Source organism: Salvelinus namaycush, chromosome 9 (genome assembly GCF_016432855.1).
Source record: "Salvelinus namaycush isolate Seneca chromosome 9, SaNama_1.0, whole genome shotgun sequence".
Lineage (NCBI taxonomy): Eukaryota > Metazoa > Chordata > Actinopteri > Salmoniformes > Salmonidae > Salvelinus > Salvelinus namaycush.
Window position 1 is genome coordinate 27,371,118 of NC_052315.1, and position 19,364 is coordinate 27,390,481.

Here is a 19,364-nt window from a genome sequence, read left to right on the forward strand (position 1 = left end):
CTGCCTACATTAAGACCCAATCACTGGCCACTTTAATAAATGGATCACCAGTCACTTTATACAATGCACTCTAAATAATGGCACTTTAATAATGTTTACATATCTTACATTACTCATATCACATGTATATACTGTATTTGATACCATCTATTGCACCTTGCTTATGCCGCTCAGCCATCGCTCATCCATATCCTTACATGTACATTTTCTCATTCACCCCTTTAGATTTGTGTGTATTAGGTAGTCGTTGGGGAATTGTTAGATAACTTGTTAGATATTACTGCAATGTCGAAACAAGAAGCATAAGCATTTCGCTACACTCAAATTAACATCTGCTAATCATGTGTATGTGACAAATACAATTTGATTTGATTTAGATTGCAAAATAGTTGGGAAGAGATATTCGAGGTACCGATTCCATTGGACATAGTTTATGAGCTGATACACAAAATTACGCCGGATTCAAAGCGTAGAATTCTCCAATTGAAATGAATATACAAAATTCTTGCAACCATATATAATATATGATGAGTGTAGCTGAAAGATGAGATTAAAAACTAAAAAAAGATAACTATTGTAAAATACATTGTGTCCGTGAAATATATATAGTATGTGTAAGCTGGAAGTAGAAGCCTAAGTGTTGTTTTCCATTAGTTTACTCCAATTAGGGGAAGGGTGGTAGGGTTAGGGGAACAAAAGGTGGTGACCATTGTGACCTAAATAATTATCACCCTATTTCTTATAGGGTGATAATCAGTGATTCATTCTCAGCTAAGATCTTTCTTGTCTTTGAAATGTATTCTAAATGTACACTACCGTTCAAAAGTTTGGGGTCACTTAGAAATGTTCTTGTTTTTGAAAGAAAAGCACATTTTTTGTCCATTAAAATAACATCAAATTGATCAGAAATACAGTGTAGACATTGTTAATGTTGCAAATGACTATTGTAGCTGGAAATGGCTGATTTTTTATGGAATATCTACGTAGGCGGACAGAGGCACATTATCAGCAACCATCACTCCTGTGTTCCAATGGCACGTTGTGTTAGCTAATCCAAGTTTATCCAGCATCCCTCACTGTTGACGTTGAGACTGTTTTTTTGCGGGTACTATTTAATGATGCTGCCATAAAAAAACACCACCCCATTCCACTACTTTGACCCTAACTGATCCTACTCCAGGCTGAATGCCTGGGAGGAAGGGACTCTTTCGCTCAACACACTTTGTAACTTTTCTGCAATAAAACCTTCTCTGCAGCTGCCACCACACCTATTCTCTGTGATCTAAGTTCTATTTCTGCAGTACAGTTGTTAACCATGGGAATGAATGCTAAGAAGCCAACTTTAACTGAAGCACAAATTCGTATCACTCTTTATTGGCCTAGCAAACTGGCTCTAAGCAGAATAGAAAGAGGACTTGTGAGGCGTCTTTCTAAAACTAGACACTCTAATGTACTTGTCCTCTTGCTTAGTTGTGCACTCCCACTCCTCTTTCTATTCTGCTTAGAGCCAGTGTGCTAGGCCAATAAAGAGTGATACGAATTTGTGCTTCAGTTAAAGTTGGCTTCTTAGCATTCATTCCCATGGTTAACAACTGTACTGCAGAAATAGAACTTAGATCACAGAGAATAGGTGTGGTGGTGGCAGCTGCAGAGAAGGTTTTATTGCAGAAAAGTTACAGTGTGTTGAGCGAAAGAGTCCCTTAGGATCAGTTAGGGTCAAAGTAGTGGAATGGGGTGGTGTTTTTTTATTTAAATGTTGTATTTTTATCAAATAGTGGTATATAGGTGTAGGGTTAGTTGGTGGTGCAACCCCCCCCCCCACATTTTGTTTTTGTATCACAAAATGTAACGTGATCGACCACACACTCCCGCACAGTAGGTGGCAACATGCACAAACAAATGTGCGAACGCCATGATGTGTTGTTGCAGAATGATGATGATGGTTAGCTAGCGAAAAAAAAGATGGTTAGCTAGCTAGCTGAACGTTAGTGTTCTGCGGCTGTGAAGTTATTGGTTTTGTTTGAGACCAAGCCAGCTACCTCACCACCCAACGTCATACAAGATTATATGAAATTGCATTATTCAGGCTGGCGTCAAGCACGTTAAAGGTGAGTAGCTATATCTGGCTGCCAGGTAAAATTATATCTAAGCTAGCAGGATACTGGCTGGCGTACGCATGTGTTGAAATGTAATAGCTAGTCTAACGTTAGGTTAGCTGCGTTTCACAAGACGAGATAAACAGTGGTGTGTTGACACTGTCGTCTACTGTGGCTAGACAACTAGCTAGTTAGTAATGTAATAATAGCGAGCAAGCTAGGCAATTGAAGGTATTTTATCAACATGCTACAATAACTGACTAGCTATACAGCATAACACTACCAACAACGTGTTTTTTTTAACGAGTGCGTTTAGCTAGCTAACGTTAACTGGCTAGTTGCTTTGTTAGCTAACTAGCTAGCTTTTTGGGGGAGGGGGCTGACTTGAACACTACAATTATTAGCCAGCTATCCATTATCATGATGCTAACTAACGATGATGACAATAGAGCTAGCTAATAAACAATACAAAATATAGCTAGCTAGCTTGTGTTACTTGACAATATATTAAGGAAATCTCCCAAAACGTTTGAACTAGACAAACAACACATTGTTTGCTAGCCTAATCTTAGTTATACTCACACTTGCCACTTTTTTTTATTTTATTTTTTTACATCTGCTTCTTGTTATAGCTAGCTACCATATCAAATATTGACGTTGATACAGGTAGCCTATAACATGTCATCACATTGGAAAATGCTCAACTAAGCTGTAAGTTACTAGTTGCCCCTCAATGTAGCAATCTATTTTTTTTATCGAACAACTTCACCATAGTTATGTTGTTGAAAACAAGACTGGTGTCCCGGTTCATTTGCTAAGTAAAGTTCGGAGTCATATGGTTTATATATATATTATACACACACACATTTATTTTTGGTCACCATGTTAGGGGGGGTTGATGTGCTGTCCAGAGAGGTTTGGTGGCGTTTTCTCATGTCAGCGTTATGTTGACACAAGTGGTCCTGTCTGACTTTACAGCCCTAATTTACATCCAGCAGACCATGTTCCCAGCCGGAGCCAGAACTAGTGGTTTTGGTTTGGATCTCAGAAAGGCCCATCTGGTGTGCACAATGGGAGGGGGCTGTCCATATTTTTCTGCCTTAGTGCCACTATCTAACTGGCGTGTATTCATTACGGAAAACGTTTACCGTTTTGGGGCGGCAGGTAGCCTAGTGGTTAGAGTTTTGGGCCAGTAACCGAAAGGTTGCTGGATTGAATCCCCGAGCTGACAAGGTAAAAATCTGTCGTTCTGCCCCTCAACAAGGCACTAGGCCGCCATTGTAAATAAGAATTTGTTCTTAACTGACTTGTCTAGTTAAATAAAGGTTCAATTTAAGAACCAAATGTTAGCAAACAGAGCAAAACGAGAGTTTCTATGGGACAAATTCAGGTGGAAACTGCATGAATTGCATAGAATTCTACATCGATCAGAAATTTGGTTTTGAATCAGGAAAGTTTAGAGGTCGACCTCTACAAGCCAGAATGTTGAATAATGTACACAAGATAAACATAAATGCACAAGACGCATTTATGCGTTTACATGGTTTCTGCGCAAGCTTCAGGTGATATAAATCTGAATGCGCTTTAAAAAGTTGATGTAATTATACGTGGATATGTGGATATATTGTCTCACATTCCTACCGCCAAAGGAACAACTGCGCGGACAAGTGGCGAAATATGCTTTTATTCAACATTCAGGCTTGTAGAGGTCATGAGAGGAAACTTTCCTGATTCAAATGCTCATTTCTGCCCGATGTAGAATTCAATGCAATTCAAGATAAGTTTTTCAGGCAAGATCCCTCCTTGTTAACTTTTAAGAAATGTTTTGCAACATAATCTGCTGAATGAATACACCACTGGTCCTTGGTCCATGCCACAGGCCGTCGGAAGGAAATTATACTAGAGGTCGACCGATTATGATTTTTCAACGCCGATACTGATTATTGGAGGACCAAAAAAAGCCTATACCGAATAATCGGCCGATATAAAATATATATATATTTTTTTAAAGTATTTATTTGTAATAATGACAATTACAACAATACTGAATGAACACTTATTTTAACTTATATATTTAAGTTCCTTGCTCAGAACATGAGAACATATGAAAGCTGGTGGTTCCTTTTAACATGAGTCTTCAATATTCCCAGGTAAGAAGTTTTAGGTTGTAGTTATTATAGGAATTATAGGACTATTTCTCTCTATACGATTTGTATTTCATATACCTTTGACTATTGGATGTTCTTATAGGCACTTTAGTATTGCCAGTGTAACAGTATAGCCTCCATCCCTCTCCTCGCCCCTACCTGGGCTTGAACCAGGAACACATCGACAACAGCCACCCTCGAAGCAGCGTTACCCATCGCTCCACAAAAGCCGTGGCCCTTGCAGAGGGCACCCCGCTAACTAGCTAGCCATTTCACATCGGTTACACCAGCCTAATCTTGGGAGTTGATAGGCTTGAAGTCATAAACAGCTCAATGCTTGAAGCATTGCGAAGAGCTGCTGGCAAAACGCACGAAAGTGCTGTTTGAATGAATGCGTACGAACGAGCCTGCTGCTGCTCAGTCAGACTGCTCTATCAAATATCAAATCATAGACTTAATTATAACATAATAACACACAGAAATACGAGCCTTTGGTCATTAATATGGTCGAATCCGGAAACTATCATTTCGAAAACAAAACGTTTATTCTTTCAGTGAAATACGGAACCGTTCCGTATTTTATCTAACGGGTGTCATCCCTAAGTCTAAATATTGCTGTTACATTGTACAACCTTCAATGTTATGTCATAATTACGTAAAATTCTGGCAAATTAGTTCGCAACGAGCCAGGCGGCCCAAACTGTTGCATATACCCTGACTGCGTGCAATGAACGCAATATAAGTGACACAATTTCACCTGGTTAATATTGCCTGCTATCCTGGATTTCTTTTAGCTAAATATGCAGGTTTAACAATATATACTTCTGTGTATTGATTTTAAGAAAGGCATTGATGTTTATGGTTAGGTACAGTCATGCAACGATTGTGCTTTTTTCGCAAATGCGCTTTTGTTAACTCATCCCTTAGTTTGGCGAAGTTGGCTGTCTTTGTTAGGAAGAAATAGTTTGCAATGAGCTAGGCGGCCCAAACTGCTGCATATACCTTCACTCTGTTGCAAGAGAAGTGACACCATTTTTCCTAGTTAAAAGAAATTCATGTTAGCAGGCAATATTAACTAAATATGCAGGTTTAAAAATATATACTTGTGAATTGATTTTAAGAAAGGCATTGATGTTTATGGTTAGGTACACGTTGGAGCAACGACAGTCCTTTTTTGCGAATGCCACCGCATCGATTATATGCAACGCAGGACACGCTAGATAAACTAGTAATATCATCAACCATGTGTAGTTAACTAGTGTTTATGATTGAGTGATTGATTGTTTTTTATAAGATAATGCTAGCAAGCAACTTACCTTGGCTTCCTACTGCATTTGCGTAACAGGCAGGTTCCTCGTGGAGTGCAATGTAATCAGGTGGTTAGAGCGTTGGACTAGTTAACCGTAAGGTTGAAAGATTGAATCCCCGAGCTGACAAGGTAAAAATCTGTTGTTCTGCCCCTAAACGAGGCAGTTAACCCACCCTTCCTAGGCCGTCATTGAAAATAAGAATGTGTTCTTAACTGACTTGCCTAGTTAAATAAAGGTGTAAAATTTTTTTTTTAATCGGCCAAATCAGTGTTCAAAAATACCAATTTCCGATTGTTATGAAAACTTGAAATCGGCCCTAATTAATCGGCTTTTCCGATTAATTGGTCGACCTCTAAATGATACCCCACCTGTCCAGGGTCTGTTATTGATGGGGTGGGGTTTTAAGGCTGCTCCTGACCTATCCCAATGATGGCAGATTTCCCCCTTGGGGCCAAGCCTTTGTGGCTGAGTTTGCATGTTTCGGCATTCCTCCAGATTTATGGTAGACTCTGTGCGTGAGTGGAGGTCCTCTCCCTGAAAACAGCAGTGAAAATGGTTAATGTCCATTTGACCAACCCATTCTGAATTTATGTTGCCTTGTAACTCAATACTGAAATTACATTGTAGACACTAGTTACCTTCCAAAACTACATAGAATCGAAGTAGATGGATTTGATTGGGGAAGGGAAAGCATCAAGTTGCTGAAGTATGTGTGCATTAGGCTAGATTTTATTATGTCCTGTTAATACGACATTGTCTTCCATTTCGTTCCAGGTATTTGAGGAAAATATCTGCAGTGGAACTCTAGGCCAAACAACCACCTTCCTCATCAACCTTTGGATCTCCTCAGTGTGTAAAAATGTATCCTTTGATAGTCGCCTGGCTGACGGACTGATCTACATGCTGGACTTCAACGATGGAGAGGAAACGCAGAAAGAAATGAAAAGAAGATCAGGCGGTGTGCAATGAAGGCATCTGTGAGCTTTGGGCACGAACTGCTCTGTTGATGGATGATTGCCATATCAGCATTATTTTTGTCTTGTCATATGTTAAACAATTGCCCCTGGCTGCTAGGAAGCCTGCTCTGGGCTTGGAGGGATAAAGACTATTTCTGATGGGTGGTGAACAGAAAAGAACTGCTTGGACCATGACCCTGGAGCGTATATGTTTCTCGCTACTAGTGGCCCTGCTATGTGGCAGGTTGCCTCTAGTGGGGACAGAGGGAGGAGATGGGACCGCATCCACCTCCACTTCATCTCCCAACCCTGATGGGAATCACAGTTCCAACTGCTCAAGTCTCACTGTGAAGCTGGAATTCTCCACCAAAGTAGTTGAACATGGTAAGCGCTGTTACTGTTGTCCATTTGTTTTTCTCAAGCTTTTACTAGAACACATTTAAAGCATTGTGAAAGTGTAAACAATAATTGAAACAGACTGATGAATGCATATTTCCTCTTGTCAGCCACAGTATGTTTGAGAGATTTTCAGGTCACATATGATTTGTTTAAGATGATTGCCATTTATGACATGCAAGTCAAGTGTATTTTTCTCTTTTATGGTGTTTGTGTTAATGAATTGCCACTCATTGACCACAGACCAACAACACAATGTGAGCCTTGCAGGACGATCACAGTCAAGCTTCTCTACACTACTCTACCTGGCTGGAGATTCCAGGCTTGGCAGGCAAACAGTGTTGGGGTATTCAATTACTGTTGTCCCAGAGAGTACACAACCACCCCATTTCCCCTCCTTCCTCTTAAAGATCCAGTCAGAGTAGTCTGTCTGGATGCTTGTCTTTGCAGCCCTGCTGTGGACTAGGCTGACAAAACGCCATGCCAGAATATAACGTGATATTTATTGTCCCCTTAATATTGGCCTGCGGCTGAATGTGCCCTTTGTGCTACAGACCTTTTTTACTTTTTTTTATTAATTCCTAGTGACCCAGTGAGAGCAGTGCATTGTGAAACAGGGCGAGAGGTCATCATGACAGAGTGGTGGGGCTAAGGGGTCAAGATTATTTGAAGGGCCTTGTGCAGAGTCAATAAGGAATTGTTTTGTGTTTTTTATATCTCTGCCGTGCTAACACATACCGTAATTTCCGGACTATAAGCCGCTACTTTTTCCCACGCTTTGAACCTTGCGGTTTATACAATGACGCGGCTAATTTATGGATTTTTCCCGCTTTCACAAGATTCATGCCGCCAAAAAACTGAGCACCGTCACATAATGTGACGTAAATCGAGCGCGCTCAAACTTCCCATAATTCTGATTACGGTAGTCATTTTGTCACCCTCATCATGGCAAAGACACGGAGAAATTGTCACGTTCCTGACCTGTTTTTCCTTTTTCTTGTATTTATTTGGTTGGTCAGGGTGTGAGTTGGGGTGGGTTGTCCATGTGTTATTTTTCTATGTCGGGTTGTTTGTGTTCGGCCGGGTATGATTCTCAATCAGAGGCAGCTGTAAATCGTTGTCCCTGATTGAGAATCATACTTTTTGTATCTCGTGTTGTATCTCGTGTCTGTATTCGGGTCGTTTCTCTTTTGTCATTTTGTTTCGTTAGTGTTCCGTTTATTTGGTTAATAAATAATCATGGACACAAACCACTCCGCATATTGGTCTGATCCTTCTCGCCTCTCCTCCTCGTCCGATGAGGAGGATTACGCCGACCGTTACAGAAATGCATATGATGCAGCTTTCAATTTGAAGGCGATCGATCTGGCTGTTGGAAAAGGAAATAGAGCTGCTGCACGGGAGCTTGGCCTTAATGAGTCGATGATAAGACGTTGGAAACAGCAGCGTGAGAAACTGACTCAGTGCAAAAAGACAACAAAAGCTTTCAGAGGAAAGAAAAGCAGATGGCCCGAAATAGAAAATGAGGCTTGGATGACAAGTGGGGAGAAATCCTTCACTAAAACGGGCCGCATGCGAAGAGCAACTTATGGTCAAGTCTGCCAGTGGGTCCTGACAGCGTGGAGCATTGTCAAAAAAAATAAAAAAAAACCACTATCATCAACGGGTTTCGCAAGGCTGGACTGCTGCGTATTGAAGAGGGCAGCATGAGCTCAGCGGGGAATTTGCCTCCGGATGAAAGTGACGAGAGCGACAATGAAAACGATCCAACATCGGATGAAGCAATTCTGAGGCTATTCAACTCCGACACCAAAGGAGATGACTTCAGTGGTTTCAGTGCACAGGAGGAAGATAGTGACCAATGACTTTCTTGGTAGGCTACTGTTTACTGCTATTTTTTTAAAATTTGTTACAAGCCGTGTTTCGTTAAAGCCTATTTATTTTTGTTACAAGCCGTGTTTCGTTTAAAGGCCTATTTATTTTTGTTACAAGCCGTGTTTCGTTTAAAAAGCCTATTTATTTTTGTTACAAGCCGTGTTTCCTTTAAAGGCTGTGTAAAGTTCATTTGTTTCAATGTACCGGTAGGCACCTGCGGCTTATAGACATGTGCGACTTATTTATGTACAAAATACACTGCTCAAAAAAATAAAGGGAACACTTAAACAACACAATGTAACTCCAAGTCAATCACACTTCTGTGAAATCAAACTGTCCACTTAGGAAGCAACACTGATTGACAATAAATTTCACATGCTGTTGTGCAAATGGAATAGACAAAAGGTGGAAATTATAGGCAATTAGCAAGACACCCCCCAATAAAGGACTGGTTCTGCAGGTGGTGACCACAGACCACTTCTCAGTTCCTATGCTTCCTGGCTGATGTTTTGGTCACTTTTGAATGCTGGCGGTGCTTTCACTCTAGTGGTAGCATGAGACGGAGTCTACAACCCACACAAGTGGCTCAGGTAGTGCAGCTCATCCAGGATGGCACATCAATGCGAGCTGTGGCAAGAAGGTTTGCTGTGTCTGTCAGCGTAGTGTCCAGAGCATGGAGGCGCTACCAGGAGACAGGCCAGTACATCAGGAGACGTGGAGGAGGCCGTAGGAGGGCAACAACCCAGCAGCAGGACCGCTACCTCCGCCTTTGTGCAAGGAGGGGCACTGCCAGAGCCCTGCAAAATGACCTCCAGCAGGCCACAATTTTATTTAGAATTGTTTAACACTTTTTTGGTTACTAAACTCTGCAAAAAAAGAAACGTCCCTTTTTCAGGACGTTTCGTCCAAATAACTTCACAGATCTTCATTGTAAAGGGTTTAAACACTGTTTCCCATGCTTGTTCAATGAACCGTAAACAATTAATGAACATGCACCTGTGGAACGGTCGTTAAGACACTAACAGCTTACAAACTGTAGGCAATTAAGGTCACCGTTATGATAACTTAGGACACCTAAGAGGCCTTTCTACTGACTCTGAAAATCACAAGAAGAAAGATGCCCAGGGTCCCTGCTCATCTGCGTGAACGTGCCTTAGGCATGTGTAACAGTATAACTTTACGTCCGTCCCCTCGCCCCGACCCGGGCGTGAACCAGGGACCCTCTGCACACATCAACAACAGTCACCCACGAAGCATCGTTACCCATCGCTCCACAAAAGCCGCGGCCCTTGCAGAGCAAGGGGAACCACTACTTCAGGGTCTCAAAGCGAGTGACGCCACCGATTGAAATGCTATTAGCGCGCAGCACCGCTAACTAACTAGCCATTTCACATCCGTTACACATGCTGCAAGGAGGCATGAGGACTGCAGATGTGGCCAGGGCAAAACATTGCAGTGTCCGTATTGTGAGACGCCTAAGGCAGCGCTACAGGGAGACAGGACGGACAGCTGATTGTCCTCGCAGTGGCAGACCACGTGTAACAACACCTGCACACTGATCAGTACATCCGAACATCACACCTGCGGGACAGGTACAGGATGGCAACAACTGCCCGAGTTACACCAGGAACGCACAATCCCTCCATCAGTGCTCAGACTGTCCGCAATAGGCTGAGAGAGGCTGGACTGAGGGCTTGTAGGCCTGTTGTAAGGCAGGTCCTCACCAGACATCACCGGCAACAACGTTGCCTATGGGAACAAACCCACTGTCGCTGGACCAGACAGGACTGGCAAAACGTGCTCTTCACTGACGAGTCGCGGTTTTGTCTCACCAGGGGTCATGATCCGATTCGCGTTTATTGTCGAAGGCATGAGCGTTACACCGAGGCCTGTACTTTGGAGCAGGATCGATTTGGAGGTGGAGGGTCCTTCATGGTCTGCGGCGGTGTGTCACAGCAGCCTCGGACTGATCTTGTTGTCATTTCAGTCAATCTCAACACTGTGCGTTACAGGGAACACATCCTCCTCCCTCATGTGGTACCCTTCCTGCAGGCTCATCCTGACATGACCCTCCAGCATGACAATGCCACTTTGCACAGAATGAGCATTATGGCTGATTTCCTGCAAGACAGTCGTGTTCTGTCAGTGTTCTGCCATGGCCAGCGAAGAGCCCGGATCTCAATCCCATTGAGCACGTCTGGGACCTGTTGGATCGGAGGGTGAGGGCCATTACCCCCAGAAATGTCCAGGAACTTGCAGGTGCCTGCAGGTGCCTTGGTGGAAGAGTGGGGTAACATCTCACAGAAAGAACTGGCAAATCAGGTGCAGTCCTTGAGGAGATGCACTGCAGTACTTAATGCAGCTGGTGGCCACACCAGATACTGACTGTTACTTTTGATTTTGACCCCCCCCTTTGTTCAGGGACACATTATTCAATTTCTGTTAGTCACATGTCTGTGGAAATTGTTCAGTTTGTCTCAGTTGTTGAATCTTGTTATGTTCGTACAAGTATTTACGCATGTTAAGTTTGCTGAAAATAAACGCAGTTGACAGTGAGAGGCCGTTTCTTTTTTTTTGTTGCTGAGTTTACACAATTCCATATGGGTTATTTCATAGTTTTGATTTCTTCACTATTATTCTACAATGTAGAAAATAGTAAAAAAATAAAGAAAAACCCTTGAATTAGTAGGTGTGTCCAAACTTTTGACTGTATATTGTAAATTCCTGAAAGTTAAGTTACACTTGTGCCACGTCCCAGGGGTGTATGCAATTGTACATGGATGGTACAATGTATCACCTGAAAGTTATTCAATATGATGTGATTCCCGGCCTTCTTTTGTCAACCAAGACTGTTCTTATGTGCTTTTATTTCTCTGATTTGGTTGTTTTCTTCTGCTCAGTGTTTTGTGATAATTCCCAAGAACTTTATGGTCTAGTTAGTTGTTATTAAAATTGTTTGTCAGTCAGAATTTACAGGGCTTTGTAGAAAATTCTTATCCCTATTGCATTGAAGATGGCAGAGGAACTGGTTGTACAATGCGGCACTGTTTTCTTGTTATCGGAGGGAGGTGCAGAGTTGAAGTGTATCACTGTACCAGCCCAGAGATGTCACTGGGAATTAAAACAAATATTAGAGCAGTGATGGGCAACAGGCGGCCCGCGGTCCCCCCCTTTGTAGCTCTGCGGATCAATTTCCAAACCCCCCCCCCCAAAATACTATGGTTTTTTGGGAGGGGACTCAGTCGGTTACTGTAGAATACACAAGATGCAATTTTGAAATTTGGATGTGCATCAGCAGTTTCTCTCATGTCATTCACTGACGGTCACTTAATTAGACCATGTCAGCCAAACATTTTTAGATTGGTCAGTTAGTGTAGCCAGCTATCTAACCTTGTAATAATCATGGTTGAATTACGGATTGGGGCGCCCCCATTGATTTTGTAAAGGTGTCTGCATGCTTCCCAGCCGGGAGAGTTCGTTCATATATTATCACCACATTTTGATGTTTTTGTTCGTTTTTCTGGAGGCACCCCGAAGTTTGGAGCCGAAGTCTACGCCCCTTTGTCAATGATTGGTCAACAGTAGGGATTCTTCAATAAAGTCTTTGTTGTCATTCAACGAGAGATGACTTGTTTTTTAATGCACGTTTTTTTTCATTGAGAAATAGTGCACCAGATATCTTAGTTAGATGTAAAATTGTGCCACTAAGATCTCCTCTGCAAAAAATGTCAAAATTAATGACAGATTTCTTGAGTTATCTTAGATTAATTCTGACTATTTTGAGGAAGTGTATGCTGGCTATGGCGTCTCAATTGACAAACGGTACTACTGCCACTTTTTTTCTCGTTTTTCAGGCGAAGGTCTTTTGACTCTAGAACCGCCTGGCCTTTCAGCCTATAAGTACCCACTAGAGAACGTACCTGCATATCCATCAGATGCATATTAACCCGCAAGGTATAGCAAATCTAAGCATCAATGCTTGATAAATAGTGCCTAAATTATTATAAAAGATTAATTACATATTTGTGGAAATATATAAATAACAATAGTTATTTGTTTCAATAGTCAAGGTTTGGTTTTGTATAATTCTACGAAGTCCTAGAAAAACAGGCCTATAGCCCATTTTAATTCCCCTTACAATAAAATCATTACAGTGTAATCCATTTGATCAACTTTATTTGTGGGTTTGATTTAGTAATTAAAGTCCAGTTACAGCTTCTTTTGACAAAGTAGAAATGAAAAAGATATGATCAGCCAGGTGCATAGGTGAAATTATTTTCTGTATTCCTAAACAAAAGCACCAGTGCATGAACAATTGTAAAGGATGAATTGCATAAATAAATAGCATATTTTAAGTATGTTACTAGTTTTTGCTTAGTAGCAAGAGCAATGCTGCTGCACGAGTGGTCATGTGCTGAATTTATGGACAGCACGGATATTCTTGGTAAAAGTCAAATTTGGAAATAGAGCTGCACCTCTTGAATTCAGTTATTTGACAAAGGTAAGTGTAACAAACTGTACAATATACTCTTTCTGAGACTATATAGAAATCAAAATTGTACCTGCATGTGACTGAAGGAGGATTTGATAGTGATGATCCTTTCCCTGCATCTGTAAATTACAAGGTGCGCGCGCCCATCTCTTCATGTACAATTTAAGAACTGAAGCCTAATATTGTCACTCAACAGATTGTCAATTTAATCTCGTCTATAGGCTAACTTGTATGTGTGAAATTAGTTTTGGTGTAGTCTCGATGGGCCTGCCAAGCAGGCTGACTGGCATCATTTGTTTCCCGCTCATCAACTTGGATAGAGTCAAGAATATGTTTTGCATTATTCTGAAGGCCTTTTGCAAAACAGCATATTTGTGTTCCCATTACAATACATTCCATTAGTAAGAGTTAGAGTAAATAAAACAGTCCTGTAACAGCTTCTTTTTACATAGTAAAAGAGAATGGTATCAACCTTCAAAGCGCACAGTCAAATTAACAAGCGCAACGCTGATAAATAGGCATAACACAAACTCATCATTACACTGTCTTTCTAAATTTAATTAACCTCTTCACCCTCCTTATCATTCAGTTAGGCCTAATTTAAATACAATTTTGAAGTAAGGTGCACAATTATCGCCCATTTGTTAGAGAGAGAGACACATTAGCGCCTGGCTGGGTACCAACATCCTACAGTACATTGTCTTGGCGGGTTAAGTTTGGAGTAGGTGTGAAAAAAACAGCTAAAGGCTCTAAATACTTTTACACTGACTTGAGCAGTGTAAAATACAAACATTTAGGAATAGTCAGGAAAAGAGCAGGACAGCGGGCTGAGGTGGGCTGATTTTAAATGTTATTTTATTTACAAAATCAAATGTCAGTGACCTATGCCGATTCTAGTGTTAAGGGAGTATGCGAGCACACTCGTTCGGTTCAGTTAGCTGACTTCGGCTAGGTGCCAGGCATGCTGACGCCTTAAGTCTATCTCACTCCGATATCATATTAACATGGCATAAGTAATGGCAAAATGTGTAGAATTGCAAGGAATTACTTAAATTGAAATCTTCTTGCCGCCCTATAACAAAATTTGTACAATTGTGTTAAACTTGTTTTTAAACGGCAACATTTTCTCTACGGGGGGCCCAAAAGGCTTGGGCAGGCCCTGACTGCATGTGTAGGTACACAGCCCCGTGAGCCACTGGTGAGTAGAGAGATTTGTTGTGGCCCCCGCTGCCATCAAAGTTGCGACAAGAATATTACAGTGACTGCAATGTACAAAAATCTCAGGGATTTCCAAGTTAAACCAATGGAGTTATTACAGCTTTACCTATATTTTTCTCCCCAAATGGCAATGCCACATATAACTCTGTTGACATGGAATTTCCCACAGCCGGAAGCGCAACTGCCATGGAGATACTTAACGATTACCATGTTCTCTCTTTCTACAGAGTACATTGTGGCGTTTAATGGCTACTTTACAGCCAAGGCACGCAGCCACTTCATCAGCAGTGCTCTGAAGAGCTCCGAGGCCCTGGACTGGCGCATTGTGCCCCGGAAGAACCCAGCCAGTGACTTCCCTAGTGACTTTGAGGTGGTGCAGATCCGCCAGGCCTCTCACAATAGCCTGCTCACCCTGGAGGACCACCCTTACATCAAGAGGGTCACGCCCCAGCGCAAGGTGTTCCGCACACTCAATTATACACCCGACTGTGAGTCTCTGTCTTCGCCTCTTATAGTCAAATATTTACACATGTTTTGCTCAGCCCCGCTTTTCTTGTTTTAACTGATCCACATATTTTATGCTTTTGTCTTCTAGATGGGTTGGGTGTTTAGAAACAAACAGGCAGAACAGACAGGACTGGCTTAGATTGTAAACTATATTTTGCCTCCGATGTTTATTGAAAACATAAATAAAGTTGCGCAATAAGCACTTGCCTCTCAAATATACATTGTTAGACGTTGGTTAGCCAGCTATCAAATTTTAGCCTTATTAGCATATATGTGACATCAGTCAAAACACCTCAAAACAAGAGATGGATCAAATGAGCTGAAACGAGCCACTTATGATTCACCACATGGCAGTTTCTTGTCATTGTTGCTAGCTATCAGGCCATTCAGAACCATAACACACGGCCTTCTGCCCTTTGGAAGTGTGCATATCATTTTTGTGACGTTGTCAGCTAACCCGTCTCTGGACCATCCCCATATCCCCCATACGTGTGTATCATATCGTATAGCTGCCTTTCAGTCACGTTTGACCACTCCCCCCAGTCTCTCCCCCCTGTAAACTCACCATGTTATTGTCCCTCGATTAAAACTGTTTCATGAAACTGTTTGATCTCACACACGTCTGCTCACCAAACTGAACCCCACACACTGACTGCTTTTAGTCAGAGGTAAATGTAGGTGAATATTTTATCCCCGCTACACAATAGCTGAAGTTTGGTCAGTGTGTCTTTGTAGTGCTCCAGGCCGTTTCAGTGCTCTGTTCTGTCCTTCTGTGTTGTTTGGACGCGTTAGACGTTTAGTAGGGATCATATATCTTGCAACACATACCCCCTGAGTACTAACCAGCAGTAGGGCAGCTCCAGACTGGTGGGGGGCTGGCAGAAAGGAGAGCTCTGTTTGTGCCTGCGGGTTGGTAGAAGTCTCTCTCCTAGGATGAAAGAGTGCTATGTCTGGGCACATTGGAGCCCCCCCTCCACCCCAGAGTATTTTCTATTTAACTAGGCAAGTCAGTTAAGAACACATTTGTATTTACAATATACGGCCTACACTGGCCAAACCAGGACGACGCTGGGCCAATTGTGCGCCGCCCTATGGGACTCCCAATCACGTCTGGTTGTGATACAGCCTAGTTCAGTTCCCACTCACCACCATAATGACCATGCTGCACTGCAAACCAATAGTACCACTCACTACCACCAATTTAAACATTATCTAATTGATTTGGGATATTGGAAATTAACTAACTTAAAATTATCTGAATTTTACAGCTTGACCTCCCGGCTTCATTTGGAGGTGGTAATAAATATGACTAGCCATCACTATTGGAGCGACTGTAGGAGAATTGCGGAGTTTAATGTACACTGATCAAAAATATAAATGCAACATGTAAGGTGTTGGTTTCATGAGCTGAATTAAAAGATCCCAGAAATTTTACATACGCACAAAAAGCTTATTTCTCTTATTTTGTGCACAAATTTGTTTACATCCCTGTTAGTGAGCATTTTCCCTCTGCTAAGATAATCCATCCACCTGACAGGTGTGTCATATGAAGAAGCTTATTCAACAGCGCGATTGTTACACAGGTACATCTTGTGCTGGGGGCAATAAAAGGCCACTTTAAAATATGCAGTGTTGTCACACAACACTGCCACAGATGTCTCAAGTTTTAAGGGAGTGTACAATTGGTATGCTGACTGCAGGAATGTCCACCAGAGCTGTTGCCAGAGAATTGAATGTTAAATTATCTACCATAAGCCACCTACAATGTTTTAGAGAATTTGGCTACACGTCCAACCGGGCTCACAACTGCAGACCACGTGTAACCACGCCAGCCCAGGACCTCCACATCAGGTCTGAGACCATCCACCCAGACAGCTGATTAAACTGTGGGTTTGCACAACCGAAGAATTTCTGCACAAACTGTCAAAAAAACGTCTCTGAGAATCTCATCTGTGTGCTGGTAGTTCTCACCAGGGGTCTTGACCTGATTGTAGTTCGGCGTCGTAACTGACTTCAGTGGGCAAATTCTCACCTTTGATAGTCACTGGCACGCTGGAGAAGTGTGTTCTTCACGGATGAATCCTGGTTTCAACTGTACTGTGCAGATGGCAGACAGCGTGTATGGTGTCGTGTGGGTGAGCGGTTTGCTGACGTCAACGTTGTGAACAGAGTGCCCCATGGTGGGGTTATGGTATGGGCAGGCATAAGCTACAGACAATGAACACCATTGCATTTTATCAATGGCAATTTGAATGCACAGAGATGCCATGACGAGATCCTGAGGCCCATTGTCGTGCCATTCATCCGCCGCCATCACGTCATGTTTCAGCATAATAACGCACAGCCCAATGTTGCAAGGATCTGTACACAATTCCAGGAAGCTGAAAAATGCCCAGTTCTTCCATGGCCTTCATACTCACCAGACATGTCACCCATTGTGCATGTTAGGGGATGCTCTGGATTGATGCTCTGCCAATATCCATCAACTTCGCACAGCCATTGAAGTGGGGCAACATTCCACAGGCCACAATCAACAGCCTGATCAACTCTGAGGCAAATGGTGGTCACACCAGATACTGATTAGTTTTCTGTTCCACACCCCTGCCTTTTTTTTAAGGTGTCTGTGACCAACTGATGCATATCTGTATTCCCAGTCATGTGAAATACATAGATTAGGCCCTAATTTATTTATTTCAATTGACTGATTTCCTTATGAATTGTTGCATGTTAATTTTTTTCAGTGTAATTAGACTTCATAGAGGAGCCATCAGCATCTCTGTCAGTGTCACTGAGCAGTAGCCAGTGAGAAGAGTACTAACTGTTACTGCCGTAGGGCCATTTCACATGATTAGATCAGCGGTGCTTGTTAATTGCCCACCACCATCACCCCTCTCTTGACTCTGATTATTGTAGTGGTCTGGTCGCTGTTGAGTGAGCTATCTGCTTTTGAATTCAATCATGTTCAACAACCTCATGTATTCTGCATGATAAACTCAGTACAGTAGCTAATCATCATCCAGATTCAGTCAGAAATCACTGTTTGGTGTATTCTGTAGATTTTTGATTTGAAATGAAAACATATCTTGATTCTGTATGTAGTGAAGCAATTACACATCACATTGGGAGCTATCCATCTCTCTCTCAATATTGTGCACACACCAATGTATAACTGAATGTTTGTTTTGCGCTCCTGGGCTTTTCATTGATTGTGTTTTTTAAAGATATTGTTCTTGATGTTTTCCTCTTGTCATCCCTTCTTTTCAGTGCCGGATCCTGGGGCAGCCTGCAACAACGACACCCGCTGGACCCAGAAGTGGCAGTCGTGGCAGTCGTCCCGTCCGCTGCGCCGGACCAGCCTGTCTCTGGCCTTCGGCTTCTGGCACGCCACAGGTCGCCACTCCAGCCGGAGGCTTCTGAGGGCCATTCCCCGACACGTGGCTCAGATATTGCAAGCAGATGTCCTCTGGCAGATGGGATACACAGGTGAGGACAGACACTGTGTTTGTCTGGTTGTCTATTAGTGTATAAACACTTGTGGGCTGCAGGTAGCCTAGTGGTTAGAGCGTTGGGCCAGTAACCGAAAGGTTGCTGGATCGAATCCCTGAGCTGACAAGGTAAAAATCTGTTCTGCCTCTGAGCAAGGCAGTTAACCCACTGTTCCCCGGGCGCCAAAGACGTGGATGTCGATTTATGTCAGCCCCCCGCACTTCTCTGATTGAGGGGTTGGGTTAAATGCAGAAGACACATTTCAGTTGAAGGCATTTAGTTGTACAACTGAATGTACAACTGTACAACTGACCTTTCCCTTGTGTGTTTCTGGGTTTACACTAACATGTCTACTGTAGCCTGCATGTTTCTAAATATCTGTATTCTTTGTGTGTAGGTTCTGGGGTGAAGGTGGCTGTTTTTGACACAGGACTCAGTGAGAAACATCCACATTTTAAGAATGTGAAGGAGAGAACCAACTGGACCAATGAAAAGACACTTGATGATGGTAAGATCATGCTGACTGAACCCTCATCTCTTGTAGTGCTTAGTGATGGGATCTGCTTTTGAGGAGGAATTGATGTCTATTTCTGCTACATTGCACTACACTACATTTGGTATCTTTCTCTCTGCAGGGCTGGGTCATGGTACCTTCGTAGCAGGGGTCATTGCCAGCATGAGAGAGTGTCAGGGCTTTGCCCCAGACTCTGAGCTTCACATCTTCAGAGTGTTCACCAACAATCAGGTGTCATACACCTCTTGGTTCCTGGATGCCTTTAACTATGCCATTCTGAAGAAGATTGATGTCTTAAACCTCAGCATCGGCGGTCCAGACTTCATGGACCACCCCTTTGTTGATAAGGTGATTAAAAGAAGATGCC

General features: G+C 42.5%; 1 protein-coding gene across 1 annotated transcript in view; it reads left to right on the forward strand.

Moving 5' to 3' along the window:
• The first annotated feature begins 1,925 nt into the window (after positions 1-1,925).
• Positions 1,926-19,364, forward strand: part of LOC120053920 (membrane-bound transcription factor site-1 protease-like) — a 28,148-nt gene continuing 10,709 nt past the window's right edge. Inside the window, exons 1-6 of the mRNA XM_039001232.1 lie at positions 1,926-2,108; positions 6,328-6,893; positions 14,718-14,978; positions 18,262-18,480; positions 18,881-18,991; positions 19,119-19,345. Coding sequence (XP_038857160.1) covers positions 6,668-6,893; positions 14,718-14,978; positions 18,262-18,480; positions 18,881-18,991; positions 19,119-19,345 — 1,044 coding nt within the window. The 5' untranslated portion in view covers positions 1,926-2,108; positions 6,328-6,667. The remainder of the gene's footprint in view (positions 2,109-6,327; positions 6,894-14,717; positions 14,979-18,261; positions 18,481-18,880; positions 18,992-19,118; positions 19,346-19,364) is intronic.